Here is an 18,633-nt window from a genome sequence, read left to right as displayed (position 1 = left end):
TTACGGTTACCGGCGTGCCTAGAGTGCCGTGGCGTTGGGTGCGTTATTTTCAGCATATTTAAATCCCTTTCCGCTGGAACGGGTACCACTGAGCGGTTGTTGCAGTGCCGATTCGGGAAATTAGGAACGGGTTTTTGTAGGATCGCAAATTGGGATCAACGTTCACGGTACAATTGCAATCGATTGGCTATGTATGGGGCAACAAAATGAAGGATGTTTTATTTCATAGAAACAAAACATATATTATTATGCCAATATATCATATCGAAAAATAAAAAAGCACTCAAACTATATGTTCTCAGTAGATTACCAGGTGCCAAAGACATTCCATACCATTTTCCCCCACATATCATGAAATAATTCAACAAGAGCATGAAATATTTCAAGGGTAATATTTGAATGAATTGCATGCAACGACCTTCATACAGATTTACTACAAAAAAACACCAATCAACGAAAGATTGTTTTGCCGGGATGTTTAAAATACATCGACTACTGTTCCACGTAGTTCGGATGTTCGTCCAAAGCCATCACACATGGCCATTTATCATGTCTTCAGCAGCCACGCTTCGGCACCCAAAATATGCCGATTCACGGTGAAGGTCAAATCAATTCAAATGACGCTGCTTTGCGCCAGGGAGTATTCTACTAGCGATACTATTTCCAAATTTGTTACCATATTTTTCATCTACTAAATTTAATAGTCGCTCCTCCGTTTCATCCACAATTAGTACAAAGGTTTATCTTACCTTAATTACGCTTCTTCTTCGTATTCGTCGAATTCTTGCTTTTCGAACGTCCACCACACAACAGCTTAAACAGCAGGTGGAAAAACAAAATCGGACCCCCGATTATGGTGGCCAGTACATCGATGCCGTGATACTGCACAAAACCCAGCTCCTGCCCGGCCGACTTAAGGTGTTCCGCACCTTTATGACGGATCACGTATTCCACCCAGAACGCAGCCAGCTCGAGAGGTTCCTGGGGCTGGTCTCGGTACCGAGCCGAGATGCTTTTTGCCACCGTTTTATACTTTCCATCCGTGAGGATCTGGTTGATCGCTTTCGACAATCGCTCCTCAGATATTTCCTGGTACGGTACCAGCAACCCGTAACCGGTTCGTTCCGCTTTCGCCATGTTTAGGTACTGATCACCAAACACCGGGATACCGATCACCGGCACACCGTGGTACATGGACTCGGTCGTACTGAGTAAACCTCCGTGTGTGATGAACAGACGCACGTTCGGATGCGCCAACACGTCGTCCTGTGGCCACCACGCCTTCACGAACACGTTGCTGGGTTTGTTGGGTAGCGTTTCATTCTCCCACTTCCACAGGACAGTCTGCTTCAACTTAGCGAACACTCGCAGGATCGCTTCTCGCTTCTCCACCGGCAGCTGGCTACTCTGAATGTTCGATCCCATCGAGAAGTAGATCACACCGTTGGTTGCATTATCCAGGATCGTCTGAATATCCTCCGGCAGGGGTTTCGGTTTGCGATTAACGTGCATTCCTCCCACCTCGATCATGTTCGGAACGTACGGACGCGGATAGCTAAGACTGAAGTGGTTGTTCAACAACACCAGCGATACAGAGCTTCGACGCAGCTGCTCCAGCGTGGGTTTCGGGTCGGGAAACGCTTCCTCGTACATCGCACTCTGGACGGGATAATCCAACAACTGCCCCAGCACCATATCCATGACGTTCATCAACGTGTTGCCGATACGCTGCACGAACGACATGCGATCGGTGAAGCTCAGGAACGGATGGGGTACGTACGAGATAGGCGATGGTGTACCGACCATATCGTTGGTCCATCGTGACGCACCAAACGTGGACAATGCAACGCACGGTGCCTTAAAATGGTGGGCGAATCCTGTGTACCAAAAAAAAACAGTAATTAATCCACCAAAACACAGAGCACATGCCATCGGAACCAAACGGCTTACCTAAGTGGGCGTCGTTAAGGAAATTCTCCATGACAACTAGATCGAACTTTTCGTTCGAAGCGATCAGCTTGCCAACGTTCGGGTGTTGCAGCGTGATATTAGCAAGCATTTGACCAAATTTGTACGTCAACGTGATGCTTTCCCAAATGCCTTGGTTAGCCATGTCCAGTAGGTTCGGTACTAGGTCTAAAACAAAATCATAATAAATAAAAAAATGTGTAAAATAAACACTTTAGCCTCTGTTTGCTACAGCAACTTTTCGAACGCACCTTTCACGGCTTCATCTGCCCCCGTCACATCAATATCACGATAATTCTTTAAGGGCTTCTTCTGCGGGAACGGGCTGATAACGGTCACCTGGGTGAGCGATAGAAAATTAATATCAACTGAAGAGAATAAAATCCTTGCCTGGTGCTGATAAACGTCGTGTCACATTCAGCACACGTACTTACCTCATGTCCACGCCGGGCCAGTTCCTTCATCAAAGCCGATCCGACGATGTAGTGCGACCGGGAGGATGTCGGAAAGATACCCAATATCTTGGCCCCATCCGTCGCAGCCGGAATGGCTAAGGCCAGTGCCGCCACCAGCAACACCACCGTCGCCGTACCTTTTATCTCCATATTTGGGAGAGAGGGTGCTTTCGAGGTCAATCAATGTTTAACGCGACACGCGAACGCCCTTCCGTCACGTTGCGTGGTTTGTTAGCAAATGATCCAGCCGGTTTTTTGTTGGATCGCGCCACCATACGGATGCTACCACATGGCGGTGGTTATCTCATCGTAGCTCAAAAACGCTACAAACACTTTTCTAACGCTCCCGTGTATAAGTGTGCGACGGTCTGTTCACTGAAAACGGCCAAATATTTGTTCCAAACCCCCCCCAAACAAAGCACAACCACAGATCTTCCACCGTACCGATGGTTGTAGATGACAATGCGACTTTTGTCTGTCATGCTGGGGATCGAGCATGGATACCGCAATTGAACATCGTTTTGGGCGGTAATTTTCCTCTCACTGGAATATATTGGTTTGATCACATAATTTACAATAATTTTAAAACGATTTTTCTCTCACAAAATTGCTCCCATTGCTCGTAGAATGGCTACACTCAGACAACAAGCCACCAATTTCTGCAACTTCATTGCGCACGTTGGAACAGCAAACCTACTTGAACTTAATTAAATAGCCCACCCCTGAAACGCCACACACAAGCCCGATTGGCGTCTCTCGTGTACAGGGGTAGCTGATAAGAAATACTACTAGCCAATGTCTACCGATGCCACTACCATCGCCAAACCTACTCAAATAGTCCTCCGCGCAACGTGATTCCTATTTGAGTGAAGCATTAAAGCACTTGAAAGTATGACGCTTCAAACACGTTTCAAATTGCATCCGTTGAAAATTACACGGGTGCATTGTTGTGGATGCCGTAACACCTACGTAAGCTCCTTCAGCCCCCGGCGTTCCTTTAGTTCCTCTTCCGCCTAAACCTTGTCGAAAAAATATGTCATGCATGTGAAACAAAAATGTTTCATTTAAACAACATTTCTTTCTGACAAAATTTTTCTAGCTGCTCCATTTTCCACATTCAAGATAAGAACGAACAAATTGACGGGATCTAAGCGAATCTGATCGTAGTAGGCCGACAGTTTGTGCAAATCATCAACCGCGGACGGTTCAGTTTTTGGGACCGAACGGTCAAAAGGTCTCCCGGACATTTGTGTGATAAGACGTTTTAACAGGACTTTAGCTTAACCCTAAGTGCGTAACGGTTGCGTAACACAATATGGAAAGTGGACGATGTGTGCTTTTGTTAGTCCTTGTTGGACTGGCAACTCTAGGAAGCTTTCCCCAAACGGACGCAGCGCGTATCCTTGGTGTACTGCCTTCGGTGGGACGATCGCATTTTATCATTGGAGCAGGTCTCATGAAAGTTCTGCTCGACGCAGGCCATGAAGTAACCATTATCAGCCCGTACCCGATCAAGGACGCACCGGCTGATCGTTATCGAGATGTTCTTATTCCCGAGCTGGCCGAACAACACGGTGTATCAGGGCCGGATTTGTTCCAGTTTAAAAACGCGCCCAACCTAATGGTTCTCTATGTGGTGTATAACGAATTTGGTCCTACTGTTTCGGAAGCCTTATTGCAATATCCGAGCGTGGTGGCTCTCATGAAGTCAGGACAGAAGTTTGACGCTGTGATCGTGGAGACGTTTGCTAGTGAAGTGTTATATGGACTGGCCGAGCACTTTGGCGGGGAGCTAATAGTGTTTGCCCCATTCGGAGCCTCCATGTGGACGAGTGAGCTCGTCGGAACACCTTATCCGTACTCGTACATCCCACACACGTTTCTCAGTTACACCAACGAGATGTCGTTTTGGCAGCGTTTCGGAAACACTCTCGTGGGGCACATCGATAAGCTGTATTATCGGAACGTTTTCCTACCGAAACAGGAAGCCATGTACAAGCGATTTTTCCCCAATGCGAAGCTCTCTTTCGAACAAACACTCCAAAGCGTCCGACTGGCGTTTGTCAACCAGCACTTTTCACTCAGCTATCCTCATCCGTACGCTCCGAACATGATCGAGATCGGTGGCATCCAGATCCAGCCCCCAAAGGAGCTTCCGAAAGACATCTTACAGTACATCGAGGCCTCAAAGCATGGTGTCATTTACTTCTCGATGGGTTCGATGCTGAAAGGACGAAACTTCCCCGAAGATAAACGAGCGGCCTTTGTGAAGGTGTTCCGCGGACTAAAGGAGAATGTCATCTGGAAATACGAGAACGAGAGTCTTCCGGATCAGCCCAAGAATGTGCTCATTAAATCCTGGATGCCTCAAAGTGACATTCTCGCCCACCCGAAAGTGAAACTTTTCATCACTCACGGAGGGCTGCTCGGGACAACTGAGGGTCTTTATCACGGTGTGCCGATGGTTGGAATTCCCATTTACGGAGATCAGGAACTTAACCTAGCACGTGCTGAACAAGCGGGATACGGTGTAAAACTCGACTACGACACGCTCAGTGAGGAGACAATTTCGGCCGCCATCCGGAAGGTCCTCGGTGACGCCTCGTACAAAGATCGCGCTCAGACTATTTCCCAGCGATATCGCGATCAACCACTTAGTCCAGCCAAAACCGCCGTCTTTTGGGTGGAGTATGTGTTACGTCATGGAGGAGCTCCACAACTCCAATCACCCTCGGTGAAGCTCTCCTTCGTCGAGTACAATCTGCTGGACGTTTACGCGTTGATGGCCGTGATCGCGTTATCAATGCTAATTGGAATGGCAGCGATGGTGAGGGCCGTGTTGCGACGTCTCAGAATTGTCAAACGACCAAGTAAAGGAGGCGCACACGGGCGCAAGAAGAAACAGTAGAACTGAACGTGGATTCAAATTCAACCAATTTAAAATCAGAGTGGACGAACGTACGAAATTTGAACGCAACGCGTCCGAATAGTCTAAAATTCTTGACCTCGTTTGTCGCGATTAGATCAGTATTTACTGGTTCTTTTGCTAAGTAGATTTTTAGCTTATCACTGCCGAGTCGAGGGCACTGGCCTTGATCAAAGAACCGCTTGACTCATTGAATGAACAACCATGCGCGAAAGACCCATATCGAATCATAAAATGCGAAGGTAGCAGATGCAAGCACTCTCAAAGTAAACATAGATAAAGAACGACGATATGTGACTGCGATAAAAACGCCTATGATAGAGATAATATTTTCTGCACCTTGACCAATGTGGTAGATTGAAAACTGAATGAAAGAAGGATTTTTTTTCACCGCTGCGCTTTTCTTACGAACATTGATAACGACAAAACCAAACGGCTGTAAAGATAAAAAGATTTATATGCGTACAAACTACTTTATGGAAGCAAAAAAGACGTGTAGTAAATCTATAAATATAAAATTATGAGAAAAAAATGTGTAAACCTTTATATAAAATGAAAGAAATGATACGCTCACAGTTGAAGAAACACGTGAACCGTGTTACTTTTCAAACATCATAGCAAGCGTCTGAGTTGATGATAACAACGAGCCAAACGAAACCAAGCTAGGCTATTGTCACTAAAAGAGAATAGCTCATATGTGATCATGTAACCGAACGAAGTAAAATCAATAAGTCTCCCTCACGTACGGGCAGTTTATTTTCGCACATAAACATTCTTGAACCACCTCAAACGCTCATCCGGTCGGTAGCACCCTCTAACACGCATTGGCCGTTACTACTATCAAGTTCAATATTGACTCAAAACTACTAAACAAAACGTGATCGCGCGCCAGCGCAAAACACTTCACGCCACAGAAACGCTTCGCGTAAAACGCTACACCGGCCTGTTCGAGAGCAAATCCCAAACATCGCAAACGCGCCGGCGAGCAGCAAAGACACTGATGTTAAAAATAGGCGCCGGTTTCGCGACCTTGCGAAGGCCACTACTCGCTACTAGAAGAAAGCTTCGCGCACGACCTTACGCTGAAAGACCATCTGAGTTGTGAAGGTTCGCGCGGGAGCGTTTGCTGTTGGCAAGGTTTAGCCCGTCGTGTTAAAACAAACAAATATAGACGGGCGACGTACCCGACGCTCCGGGTGGCTACTGGCACTTTTTGCCTCGCATCATCCCCCTGTGGGAGAACTTTTCATTGCACCCTCCCAGTGGGTTGCGTTAGAATCGTTTCTACGCAAAGGGAGTGCTCGAAGCATGCAGTGAAAGAAAGAGATCGAGCAAAAGTTTGCGTTGAACTTGACGATTGTTCAGGTGCTGCTTCTCTTCGCACACGTGATAAGAACTGAACGGAAGGAAGGGTTGCGAGCGATTGAAATCCTAGCAGGCGGACAGTTTAAAGAAACCAACGACAGCGATCAGTTCGGTCGTCGGGAACGCGGGTGACACAATCGTAGTGTTTACACCGAGTGATAAGACTATTTCGTAACGCATCATGAAGGCCACGCGTATGGCTAGACGGTGTCTGCTTTCGCTGGTACTGGCCGGAGTACTGTTCGTCGGTAGCTACCCGGGAACGGAAGCGGCGCGTATCCTTGGAATGCTACCATCCGTAGGACGATCGCACTACATCATTGGAGCCGGTCTCATGAAAGCCTTGCTTGATGCGGGCCATGAGGTGACGATCGTTAGTCCGTACGCGATGAAGGACGCACCAGCCGATCGTCATCGTGATGTCCTATTGACGGAACTGGCTGCAGCACATGGCGTTACCGGACCGGATCTGTTTCAGTACAAAAACGCCCCGAATCTGATGGTGCTGTACCTGGTGTATGACGAAATCGGTCCTGCCACCTCGGAGGCAGTACTTCAGCATCCGAATATGGTGGAACTGATGCAGTCGGGACAGAAGTTTGATGCTGTGATCGTGGAGTCTTTCGCTAGTGAGGTGTTGTACGGACTGGCTGAGTATTTTGGCGGGCAGTTGATAGTGTTTTCTCCGTTTGGAGCTTCCATGTGGACGAGTGAGCTCGTCGGAACACCTTATCCGTACTCGTACATCCCGCACACGTTCCTCAGCTACACGAACGAAATGTCGTTTTGGCAGCGTTTTACAAACGCCATTGTTGGTCATCTCGATAAGCTGTATTATCGGAACGTTTTCCTACCGAAACAGGAAGCCATGTACAAGCGATTCTTCCCCAATGCAAAGCTCTCTTTCGAGCAAACGCTCCAGAGCGTCCGACTGGCGTTTGTCAACCAGCACTTTTCGCTCAGCTATCCTCATCCGTACGCTCCGAACATGATCGAGATCGGTGGCATCCAGATCCAACCTCCGAAGGACCTTCCGAAAGACATCTTACAGTACATCGAGGGCTCGAAGCATGGCGTCATTTACTTCTCGATGGGTTCGATGCTGAAAGGGCGAAACTTCCCCGAAGATAAACGAGCGGCCTTTGTGAAAGTGTTCCGCGGACTAAAGGAGAATGTCATCTGGAAGTACGAGAACGAGAGTCTTCCGGATCAGCCCAAGAATGTGCTCATTAAATCCTGGATGCCTCAAAGTGACATTCTCGCCCACCCGAAAGTGAAACTTTTCATCACTCACGGAGGTCTGCTCGGGACAACTGAGGGTCTTTATCACGGTGTGCCGATGGTTGGAATTCCCATCTACGGAGATCAGGAACTTAATCTAGCACGTGCTGAGCAAGCGGGATACGGTGTCAAACTCGACTACGACACGCTCAGTGAGGAGACAATTTCGGCCGCCATCCGGAAGGTCCTCGGTGACGCCTCGTACAAAGATCGCGCTCAGACTATTTCCCAGCGATATCGCGATCAACCACTTACTCCAGCAAAAACCGCCGTCTTTTGGGTGGAGTATGTGTTACGTCATGGTGGAGCTCCACAACTCCAATCACCCTCGGTGAAGCTCTCCTTCGTCGAGTACAATCTGCTGGACGTTTACGCGTTGATGGCCGCGATCGCGTTATCAATGCTAATTGGAATGGCAGCGATGGTGAGGGCCGTGTTGCGGTGTCTGGGAATTGTCAAACGACCCAATAAAGGAGACGCACACGGGCGCAAGAAGAAACAATAGAACTGAACGTGGATTCGAAATCACCCAAATCGCTTATCGTTTTTTTTGCTGGGCAGGGGTAACCCTTTTTTATACAAGACAAGGAACATTTCGTCGATTAGCTTATCGAGGTGATTATTATTATTGATCTAGTGTACTATGGTTGTATTGTTGTGAAAACTTCGAACCCTGCAGTGCATCCTTGATGGCGTTGCTATGCGACACGTTGATTAATTCGATGAACCGACAAGCACGAATGATAAATTTAGCCATACAATGTGCTGGTGCTAATTTTGCTGTATGAGCGTGAGATAACAGACTGCAGGCAACATCGATATTTTGAACGTATTGGTAAATTGTCTTTCTGCAACATATGAAAGGAGAGATGTTAGTTTTTTGTTTCGTATTGGAAAGTAGAATAGTTTTGTTTGTCACCAATGCCAAATTATTTTGTTTGTTAATCCAAATGGCCATGCCAATGGCTATCGAACTCAGAACGATTTCAATGATTAATGACTCATTATAAGTTTGCTATTCCAGTGATGTGTGAGATCAGATATCATTAATATCGGATGCCAATTGTTATCACTGACACGTGTCTATTCTTATGCTGACCATCATCAGCAATCTATACATTGAATCAGTTTGAGATGCATGGTAACTATAGCACAACACTCAGTGAATGTAAAAATATTTAAGTGTATGTTGGAATAAAATAATAGGCTATAAAGAATAAAATGTATCCTTTTGCTTTTTTTAATATTATGCGAATGGTTTGTATTCAAATAAACGAAGTATTTACTTATTCAAAACAAATGACTACAGATCTAATTAATTTGATAAATTGTTTTCAACTTTTATTTAATAGAATAACTTTCAATGAGATATACTCTTCCTTTAAATTTTTAAGAGGTATTGCAGCTTTTCTGTAATTTTTAATAGATTAAAATATAAATCCGTTTTTTTTATGATCGCTAAATATTTAAAGCTCCATGTCGCGCGTTGCTTGCTGCATACTTCACGGCGTAAATGATCTTACATGTGCTTTCGCAAATTAACCATATGCATCACACGCACAAAATCCAAAGCATCCTTTTTGCATTGAGTCTTACATTAGCCTATTAAGTATAAAACCAGTTTTGAGTTTTGTTATTAGAAAATCAATAAAAATTCACATCTTTCTTGGAACAGATACGTCGCAACCCTGTTAGGTTCCGTTGCTGAAGCAGACCCTCGAGAATGGAAGCTTTTTAATTCAAAATTTTTCAATAGTTTTTTCAATCAACTCTTTTATTTATTTTTCCTTTCAGTCAAATTTACGCACGATGCACGCACATCACTAGTTCCATGGAAAACCTCCGACAACATAACGAAAGAAAGAGACGCTATATGTGGCGCTATGTGAAGGGCTTTCTATTGGTATCCCTCTCTTCTACCGGTTCTCTCTGAACCATGAGATAATTATAGAAAAGTTAGAATGAAAATACCGATTTAATTGACAGTGGGTGTAAAAAGAAGACTAGCATCCGGCGAACGAAGGGCACTTTCCACCCCAAAAACCGCTCGTTCGTGAGCTTTTTTGTGTAATGATATATGTTGAACACCCTTCAGCATGATCGAGTTTTTTCGTTGCGCTCCCTGTCTCACTTTGGCTCTCTTTCGTTGTCTCTTTCTTTTCTGCTCTCTTTCTCTTTTTTTTTTCTCTATCTCTCTCTCTCTCTCTCTCTCTCTCTTTGTCTCGTATAGAGCCTGCGACCTGTTTGTTACCTGCTGCTATCGTAAGCACCTTTGCCGTAGAGCCTCACTTCTTTCTCGCATTGTCAATTCTGCTGCGCGAATAAGTTCACGCGTCGCGGCGGATCGCGTTTCGCCGTCGATCAGCGCTTCCAAACGAACCGAAAAAGGTGCGCGTTCCCTCGATCGATCGTCTGTTTTTCACCCCGTAAGTGCAAACGACCCGTTCTGACGGTGCGGTGTTCCCAGGCCGTGCAATTAGGCGCCATTACCTGTAAAAAATAGGCTCCGGAACGAGGCTGGTTTCCGATCAGCAATGATCGTGCTCTGCGGGAGAGAACCGTACCGCAGTGCTGCTGCTCGATCGCGATCGTTCACGGGTGGTTCGCTTTGTTTTTGGTGATATAGGCTTCCAATGGCCGCGAAAATGTGCCTTCAAGCAGGTGTTTAATGCCCTTAAAAAACCAACGAACTGTGCGCATGTGTTCGTGGGAGTTTTTTGCGCAAAATGTGCCTCGAGATGACGATCAGCTTCTCTCAGCAGCGGGAGCTCCAGCTGAAGAACAACATTCCAGTGCCGCAGGAGAGCTTTTGCGAGTGATCGTATTGTTTTAGTCTGAGATCGTTTTACCGTCACTGCGTACAGCCGCATAGAGTGGTGGAGTGTTACGCTAAATATAAATCAGGAATTTTAGGCATTTCCAACAAGCGGTTGTATTGATTCGGTTAGAAGCCTCCAAATGTTTCCCACCTAGCGCTATTTGTTACCCATTCCATTTCGGCCGCCACTTGTCCAGTGTCAACGACCCCTAGCGACCCGCATTTTCAGCGTAAAAACACACACACGAACACTCTGGTGCAGAACACCTGGACAGACCCCTCCAGGATATTTGTACGTTTACTTCCGCTCTGTACGGGTCCCTATCTAGTTTGTGCGATCTCTACCGTCACTCGTAGTTCCGTTAGTGACCTCCTACTCGCCTAGTGGCATGCGCGATAACGCGTGGGTACATTCGTTTTATTCTATTTAATTTTCCGTACGCCCCACGGCCAAATGGCCATGATCAGGCAGCGAAAACGGCCATCGATTGCATCTAATCAGCCGATACCATTACGCCTTACATTGTGATCGGTACTATCGGGAATTGTGCGCCCGTGGTCAGCAGATGTGGGTGACATACTGCGAGAGAAGAAGAGGAAGAAAAAAATCCCAATACTGGCGGGCTTTCGTGCTGAATGATTGCACCTCGTGACCGGGGGGGTGTTTGTGTGTAAACAGGGGTTCGCTGTTCGTCCTTATCAACGGTTGTTTGATTATTGATTGCCGTCCAATTGCCGTCCGCATTTATCTTGCTCACCATCCTGGCGCGATAATAGCGTGTTTCGTGTCGCAGGAACGCTATCCCGGAGTGCCAGATTCAAACAGTCCCCGCGAAGTTCACCGCGATGGCCGAGGTTCCGAACAAACCGACCGTGAATCATGAATATCCGCGATAAGAAGCTTTGGTGGTATAAATTCCATATCAACGGATTGCAGTGCCGTGGTCAACAAGTTTATTTACACACCTTCTCAGTGCTTCGTTATATGAAACCGACCCTTTTCTGTGCCAAGTGTTTGTACCGCCAAAGGAAAGCAGAAGATGTGTGGCTTCTGATTTGTATCTAAAACAAACAGACTCAAGTCTTGGTTGCCGTGTGAAGCGAAACGGAATTCTGTGTGCTTTCGGACGAGCGTACAAAAAAGCAGTTGAATTTATAGTATGTTTAATTGTTGCACTCGTAGCTAAAAAGGCGAAGAATGTTACACTTTTGTTCGAAGGACAGTGAATAAAGTGGTTCGGCTGAAAGCTCAGCTGAGCGATGACTAACGGTGGTCATGAGAATTCGCTTTCAAGCGTTTTTTCACAACAATTCCCGGCCACCGGGTGATTAATGGTCATTGGAAGATGTTGCCAAGGTTGTAGGCCACTCAACTCCTTAGAGTAGTTCTTGGCGCAAAATGGAGAAAACCCCCGCTCGAAAGATGCTTTTCCAAGAGGTACCCCAATTATGATGTCTCACTTTGGATGGAACGATGCTCATAATTGAAATATCCAAATACCGCTGAAAAAAGATCAGTGAGTTTCGTCACGATCACGCGCCGATGATGCTGCTGGTGGAGGAAAACTGCGATCGAATTAATTGCTGGTGTTTACGTTGCGATCTTCTTCAGAAGCGTTTAAAGATTGTCTGTAACGGTTGACACATATTTTACGATTTCACAGCAGAAACGAGAGGCGTAAGCGGGCGTACTTTACTTCGTAGGGATGAATAGCTCAGATTGAGGGTATGGAAACTCACTTAAAATAAAAAAAACTGTTGCTCATAATGGGGTGGGTTTTCTGCGACCGGCACGCTGAACAATACCACGCAATACCTCCCAGACGGAGGGTTGTCCGTAGTTTCGTGATGGTAGAAAATTTGCATTCCAATAGAAATCCACTCCTGCCCAATAAAAAGGGGGTTGTTAATGTTGAACCTTGAATCATTAAACACCGCCGGGTTTCCACAGCGCTCTAGCGACAGTTTTTTGTTATGGTTTTGATCTTTTTTTTTTGTTGTATTCTGAAACAAACCACCCCGTGGGTAATTTTGTTCCAGCTCTCTGGTGGGGTGTGTTTGTGTGAAGCTCACCCACCGGATGACCCCTGATGCATAGAGGGCTCGCTTTTTTTCACATGTGCTACCCAATTTCTCGCGATTTCGATTCCTTATCTCCATTCTAATGGCACGATGCGAAGAAAGCAGCTCACGACAGAAGCTGCAGCTATTATGAGTCGGGGAAAAACGAGTTAATGAAAGCGAGAAGATGTATTATTTTGCATCCATCGTCACACGTGCAGCTCGTCCCTCTTGCGACAAGAAACAAAGTGCAGCAGTTTCCCGGTCGTCGATCTCACCTGCATCATGCATGATCACAGTACACGCCCAGTGATGCGGCGCGTGTAATTCGCTATTGTTCCAATTAGTTTACACCCTGAACATTCGCACAATCGCGAAAGCTTACTCACAACACAAATAAGCTACGACAAGTGCTAGTTCGTAAGAAGCGCAACAGAAGATCGGTGGACAGGAAGGAAAACCGAAACCGTAGTGCGATCAGCGTTGTAAACAAAATTAATTTTGCACCCTTCCCAACGCACTCTTTTTTTATGGATTGTCTCTCGCATCTTTGTAAGACGCAAAATTGAATGAAATTCATGTATAAAATACAAAGCGTTTGATGAGAATAAAACAAAAACCAAAATGTTCATGCTCCTTGTGCTTTCGGATCGCGGTTTCGAGATAGTGAAAGGCAACTAGGAAGCAGTATCATTGGAAAATAGTTTTTATATTTCCAAAACACTGTTAAAGTATTGAAAGCATTCTCAAATGATTATAGGAAATTGCAACAGCATCATTGTATACATCACAACACATCAAACCTTGATTACTTTCAAACAGTGATAAGCACTCCGATGGCACGTATTTTAATGCAGTGGAGCTCTAAATAATCACGATTGAAAGAAAGTCTGAGCAATTATGGCTGATAGAAGTCTATGGTGTTTGCATTATCATCATTAACCGGCAGTGAATGCAATTACTCTCACACATCAGTAATTGAAATACATGAAATTTCTATCGATAACAATACCTCTTTCTAGTGCTCATGGTTAATTAACATTGGTCAATTGTAAATGACCCTTCCAATTCGATTTGGACTACTGTTCAGCTTAGTAATGGATCTTTCAAGTGCATTCAATGCAATAAAATCGTAGATGTTAACACTGCATTTTTTTACACGCTAACGAAGAACAGGTAGCATGTTCAGACTTATTGAACTTACGATAATAATTTTGCTTTGATATGAAAAACATTTCATTTGAATTCTAAATGCTTGATCATGATTTACAAACGATCTGTTGATCTACAAAGAAAACACCCTAATCGCGATTAAACACCCTAATCCCCAGGAAACAGGTATGTTTTAGCCTGGTTTCCAACTATTCGTTCTCCATTCAAAAGTACTTTCCACGTGCTTGCATTCCCTGTCTAAACATATGCCTAAAACAAGCCTTTAACTGCTCGCCTAACCATCGCGATCAATTGTAGCGTACCGGAAACGATTCTATCGGTGCGGTGAAAACCACGGGATAAAAGTGAAAACCACCGAAACGGGCTCCCGGTTTCTTCATCCGTTTCCACCGCGAAGGCCTTAAAGGCCCACCAGAAACGCAGAATAGCTACTACAACTGTGCCTAATTTCCATTACATTTTAGGGTGGTTTCGATTCGCTTCACGCTTCTTGCTACTTGACGCACCTGTAGAGAAGAGATGCACCACATCACGATGTTGGTTTAGGCTGCGGCGTGGAAACGTACGTTGTTTTTTTTATTTCGTGAAACCTTTTGCCTCTAATTTGAAGGCAAATTCCAGTGCACGATTGAAGCGCAGTTTGTACATAAGCCCCCTTGCCGATGTCTTCAGATAGGATCCATCGGTAAGCGCATGTGGTTTACCAAAGAAATAAAGCCCCCATATAATTGGTTTGTATCTTTCACTACGATCATCCCCAGCGCCGCCAAAGATGGGTTGCTGGACGTGCTGCGTGAAGCGACCCGGTCGGAGGTTAACGCCAAAGATGTGGACGGGATGACGCCCGTCCTGTGGGCTGCATTCGAAGGACATTTCGATGCACTGAAGGTGCTTGTCGCGCGAGGGTAAGTCTGATCAGGAAGGTTCTATCTTTGCGAGTCACAAAATTAAACGTGTGCATTTTCTTTAACTTATTCGACTTCCAGTGGAGACCCCGACAAAGCGGATCAGTTTGGCAACACGGCGCTACACCTGGCCGCGGCAAAGGGTCACATGCAGTGTGTAGATTTTTTGGTGCAATTTGGGGTCAATATCTACGCGCTTGATATTGATCACCATAGTGCGCAGGATCTGGCGGCGATCAACAACAGGGACAACATCCTGCGCTATCTCGATGCTGCCTCGGCTACTTTGGAAGCTACCGATCGGTAGGACTAACTACGCTTCATGATCATTATGGTTATCGAAACTAACCGAACCGTTTATTGCAGAAAGCGAGCCCTCGAGTACCGCGAGCAGGCGAAAAAGAAGAGTGATAAGCGTGCGCGGGAGTTTGCAAGCCGACAGCAGAAGCTCGATCGTGAGCAGGATGCTAGTGTGCGGGTACGGCCGCATCGTCCTTCGAACATGCTGCAAGCCCTTAAGCATAAGCTGTGGTCCGGTAGTCAGGGCAATCTGTCGCAGGGGATACAGACAAGGATCGGACCCGAACCCCAGGTGGCTCCACCGGCTACGACGAAGTTTAGCGCTCTCGTCGGTGGGACCGTCCTGCGTGGTGGTGGAGCCGTGAAAAAGCGAGCGGATGCAGCGAAAGTTCGACAGCAGATGGAAAATGGAGGTAACACTTGAATGTTCCCTAGAAACGGACCATTTTTGACAGCTTTTTTTCATTACTGACGATGGCGAATAGATTTCAAAATTGGCGAAATCGAAGCGAATGGAAAGCGGAGTGTACGCTCGATTCAAGGACTGCGGCGTGACTCGGAAGTGCTTTACGTTGGTACGTACAGTTCGAACGACGGTTCGGATGCTTCGGATCGGCGTGGAAAGCTGAAGGACGTGTTCGATGTTGATCCTGCCAATGCACGGGAACAGGATGATCCCGACGACGATAGTGGCAGTGGGGCGAGTGGTAAATTCGGTACCATATCCCGATCGCTTAGCCAACCTGACTTCCTGGCCGCTGCAGGAGCTCCGGATGAGGTTACGGAGGACGTGCTGCTGCAGAGACCGTCTGGGCTGTTTAATCGGCCCTCATTTGGTAACCTCGCATTCCCGTAAGGACCCTTTATCTTAGAGGAGTTTGAATTAGGACTCATTCGATTGTATCCTTTTCCAGCCGCTCCGTATCGAACGTGCTCGCTCAGCTGGGTAACGAACAGTCCTCGAGTGCGTCGTCTGATGGTTCGATAAAGGTGAAACCAACGACGAAGGGAGCGATCAAACCACGATCGCAGCTGGTGATCTCGGATACGGACTCGGACGTAGAAAGCTCGGGCAACGAAGAGAACGATTCGCTGGCGATACTGCGCTTCCTGTCCGCCTTCAAGCTGGAAGATTATTACCCCGTGTATGTAGCGCATGAAACCCGGACGCAAGTCAAAGGTGGTCCGCTGATAGAGGCTTCCATTTTTTTGTTTTGTAGGTTCCAAAAGAACGAAATCGACATGGAAACCTTGATGATGCTCACGGAGAACGACATCAAATCGCTTGGTCTGCCCCTCGGACCGTATCGCCGGCTGTGCAATGCTATTCAGGAACGTAAAGACGCACTCCGCGCACCGGGTACTATAAGCGACAGCCGATTGTAAGGAGGATAGTGCTTGATTCCTACTGTACAGCTAATGTTAATACGAGAAGCAGTTGTAGCTAATACGAGAAGTAGTTATTGATGGTACAATTAATATCAAAACACGTTTCAAATCTATCATTTGCCTTTTTTTTTTGTTTGATTGAAAGGGTAAGCGAAACAAAGCATAAACGCAGCATAGATGCAACGACAACTGCAGGTGCAGTTGCAGCTTGTGTTAACCTGTCTTTTCACATCCTTTTTCTCATCTTCATTACTTTCGTCATTACGATCCATCAGAATAGCATTTTTTTCCTGTCTGCAATACATAAAATTTGTCAAACTTGCTTTTTCTTTAATTTTTGCTTCGAGTTAAAAAAAACCTACACTTAAACGGTAGCTCATTTGACACGATGCACGTGGACTGCATTTTTTTTTTAAATTTTTTTCTTTAGAATTTTTTAAATGCCTAAAGCTTAAATAAGTCTCTTTATCAGATACTATTGATCGCAAAATGAAGCTATCTTTTAGGCTAAGAAAGTTGAGATATAAAATCTTGAGTCCAGATATTGGAATGTCGAATTTGCGACCGGTATGTTGAGACATCAACATGTTATAATTCAAAATCAATTTAATTCTATATCCATGTTGGAAATATCATATATTTCTTCAACTGGTTTAAATTTTAAAGTTTTTGTTGATTTAAATTATTCTTTCAATATACAGCAAAGGTTCAACGTTTTTGAACTTAAAGCAGTACCTTGCCAATGTGAGACGCAAAGTAAAATTTCTGGACAGCTAGGCCACGTGGGCACTATATCTCTCTTTGTCTAGTAACTTGTGCAATAATGTGAAATAATTCAAATAATTTGTAACATGCATCAAAAACCGATAAAATACAGAAATACATAATTACAAGAAGCGTAACGGATAATTTTGAATCAAAAATTCTGACCAAATGTCAAATATGATTCCTTGGTCATGAAACATCACAACCATCCAGTTTGAAACATCAACTATATTCAATAAACAACACGTTATTATCAATAATTATTACTCACGATTTCCTATGATAATCGAATTTTTAAAATCCGTAATATTTAAGCAACAAAATATGACGGATCATGGGAATATAAAGGTTAGTTCGATTTCTAGTTGATACATATATGTTACTGTTTATCGTCGTCTATTTTCGGTTAGATGGAGTTTGCTGCTCAAATTCGGAATCATGAATGCGTTACTGCAATTACCGATGCACTTTCCGGTGCCGGCGATCTCGAGATTGATGCCAAAAAGGGTAGTGTGCTGATTGAAACGAACCTTCCGTGGTTAGAGGTTCATAGACGCATCGAAGCAACAGGACGACGTGCTGTGTTGACGGGCTTTGGAGGTGGGTTCAATGCCCGATAGATATGAAGACTATCACGACTAAATTTACTGTATACATTACCCGCAGGTCAGTCGGCAGTGGCTATAGTTGACCATGGTAATGAAACTACCAACGTACGGGGCTTGATTCGATTTTGTACACTCTCAAGCGTATCTGGTACAAAAGGAGCGGTTGTTGATGGCACGATCGATGGGCTGGAACGAAACAGTAGCTTCCACCTGAACGTCCACGAGTGCGGAGATATTTCGCAAGGATGTAGTTCAGTTGGTGAGGTGTACGATTCCAGTGCGATCAGCTCGGATGAAAATGGAAGGGCTACGATACGCTTCGTAAACGATAGGCTGGAGGTTGACGATCTTATTGGTCGATCCGTTGTAATCGCACATTCCACAGGCGAACAAGAAAAGCGGCTAAGCTGCGGAATCATTGCACGATCAGCTGGAATTTTCCAAAACTATAAAAAAATATGTGCATGCGACGGTGTGACAATTTGGGATGAACGGAACAAGTCCATCGCAGCAGAGACAGCACGTGAAGAATCGCAATCGAAGATATAGGTGACACCTGTTACTTTTTCCAGTTGCGAAAGAGGATCAATTTCCAAACCCTGTGAGACAGGAAATAATC

At 45.4% G+C, this 18,633-nt stretch overlaps 5 protein-coding genes across 5 annotated transcripts; 4 read left to right on the top strand and 1 right to left on the bottom strand.

Annotated features, from left to right (window-relative positions):
- Positions 1 to 670: 670 nt before the first annotated feature.
- On the bottom strand, positions 671 to 2,790 carry LOC128727628 (UDP-glycosyltransferase UGT5-like). The gene is made up of 4 exons (XM_053821558.1): positions 2,403 to 2,790; positions 2,220 to 2,307; positions 1,951 to 2,136; positions 671 to 1,877 (listed from the first exon to the last, which is right to left on the bottom strand). Exons 1-4 carry the CDS (start codon positions 2,571 to 2,573, stop codon positions 751 to 753), a joined length of 1,572 nt encoding a protein of 523 aa, XP_053677533.1. The 5' UTR covers positions 2,574 to 2,790; the 3' UTR covers positions 671 to 750.
- A 948-nt stretch (positions 2,791 to 3,738) lies between these two features.
- Positions 3,739 to 5,331, top strand: LOC128726422 (UDP-glycosyltransferase UGT5-like). The gene has a single exon (XM_053820231.1). It carries the CDS (start codon positions 3,739 to 3,741, stop codon positions 5,329 to 5,331), a length of 1,593 nt encoding a protein of 530 aa, XP_053676206.1.
- Positions 5,332 to 6,818: 1,487 nt separating this feature from the next.
- Positions 6,819 to 9,260, top strand: LOC128722617 (UDP-glycosyltransferase UGT5-like). The gene has a single exon (XM_053816291.1). It carries the CDS (start codon positions 6,896 to 6,898, stop codon positions 8,498 to 8,500), a length of 1,605 nt encoding a protein of 534 aa, XP_053672266.1. The 5' UTR covers positions 6,819 to 6,895; the 3' UTR covers positions 8,501 to 9,260.
- Positions 9,261 to 14,709: 5,449 nt separating this feature from the next.
- LOC128723587 (pre-mRNA splicing regulator USH1G) lies at positions 14,710 to 16,717 on the top strand. The gene is made up of 7 exons (XM_053817343.1): positions 14,710 to 14,732; positions 14,809 to 14,952; positions 15,034 to 15,255; positions 15,319 to 15,665; positions 15,738 to 16,104; positions 16,167 to 16,397; positions 16,473 to 16,717. Exons 1-7 carry the CDS (start codon positions 14,710 to 14,712, stop codon positions 16,636 to 16,638), a joined length of 1,500 nt encoding a protein of 499 aa, XP_053673318.1. The 3' UTR covers positions 16,639 to 16,717.
- Positions 16,718 to 17,685: 968 nt separating this feature from the next.
- On the top strand, positions 17,686 to 18,563 carry LOC128724729 (copper chaperone for superoxide dismutase). The gene is made up of 3 exons (XM_053818451.1): positions 17,686 to 17,754; positions 17,817 to 18,006; positions 18,073 to 18,563. Exons 1-3 carry the CDS (start codon positions 17,686 to 17,688, stop codon positions 18,561 to 18,563), a joined length of 750 nt encoding a protein of 249 aa, XP_053674426.1.
- Positions 18,564 to 18,633: the final 70 nt, after the last annotated feature.

This window comes from Anopheles nili, chromosome 3, assembly GCF_943737925.1.
Source record: "Anopheles nili chromosome 3, idAnoNiliSN_F5_01, whole genome shotgun sequence".
NCBI lineage: Eukaryota > Metazoa > Arthropoda > Insecta > Diptera > Culicidae > Anopheles > Anopheles nili.
Note: the sequence above shows the minus strand (reverse complement) of the source record. Positions and strands in the feature narration are given on the sequence as shown.

What these genes read in the sequence shown, in the direction of transcription:
- LOC128726422 (XM_053820231.1), top strand. Translation starts at nt 3,739, where the DNA reads ATGGAAAGTGGACGATGTGTGCTTTTGTTAGTCCTTGTTGGACTGGCA.
- LOC128727628 (XM_053821558.1), bottom strand. Translation starts at nt 2,573, where the DNA reads ATGGAGATAAAAGGTACGGCGACGGTGGTGTTGCTGGTGGCGGCACTG. An exon ending in TGGCCCGGCGTGGACATGAG is followed by an intron (nt 2,308 to 2,402) that starts GTAAGTACGTGT and finishes TCGCTCACCCAG; the next exon opens with GTGACCGTTATCAGCCCGTT. An exon ending in CCTTAACGACGCCCACTTAG is followed by an intron (nt 1,878 to 1,950) that starts GTAAGCCGTTTG and finishes TTTGGTACACAG; the next exon opens with GATTCGCCCACCATTTTAAG.
- LOC128724729 (XM_053818451.1), top strand. Translation starts at nt 17,686, where the DNA reads ATGATAATCGAATTTTTAAAATCCGTAATATTTAAGCAACAAAATATG. An exon ending in CGGATCATGGGAATATAAAG is followed by an intron (nt 17,755 to 17,816) that starts GTTAGTTCGATT and finishes ATTTTCGGTTAG; the next exon opens with ATGGAGTTTGCTGCTCAAAT. An exon ending in TGTGTTGACGGGCTTTGGAG is followed by an intron (nt 18,007 to 18,072) that starts GTGGGTTCAATG and finishes CATTACCCGCAG; the next exon opens with GTCAGTCGGCAGTGGCTATA.
- LOC128722617 (XM_053816291.1), top strand. Translation starts at nt 6,896, where the DNA reads ATGAAGGCCACGCGTATGGCTAGACGGTGTCTGCTTTCGCTGGTACTG.
- LOC128723587 (XM_053817343.1), top strand. Translation starts at nt 14,710, where the DNA reads ATGTCTTCAGATAGGATCCATCG. An exon ending in ACAGCAGATGGAAAATGGAG is followed by an intron (nt 15,666 to 15,737) that starts GTAACACTTGAA and finishes GATGGCGAATAG; the next exon opens with ATTTCAAAATTGGCGAAATC. An exon ending in CTGGAAGATTATTACCCCGT is followed by an intron (nt 16,398 to 16,472) that starts GTATGTAGCGCA and finishes TTTGTTTTGTAG; the next exon opens with GTTCCAAAAGAACGAAATCG.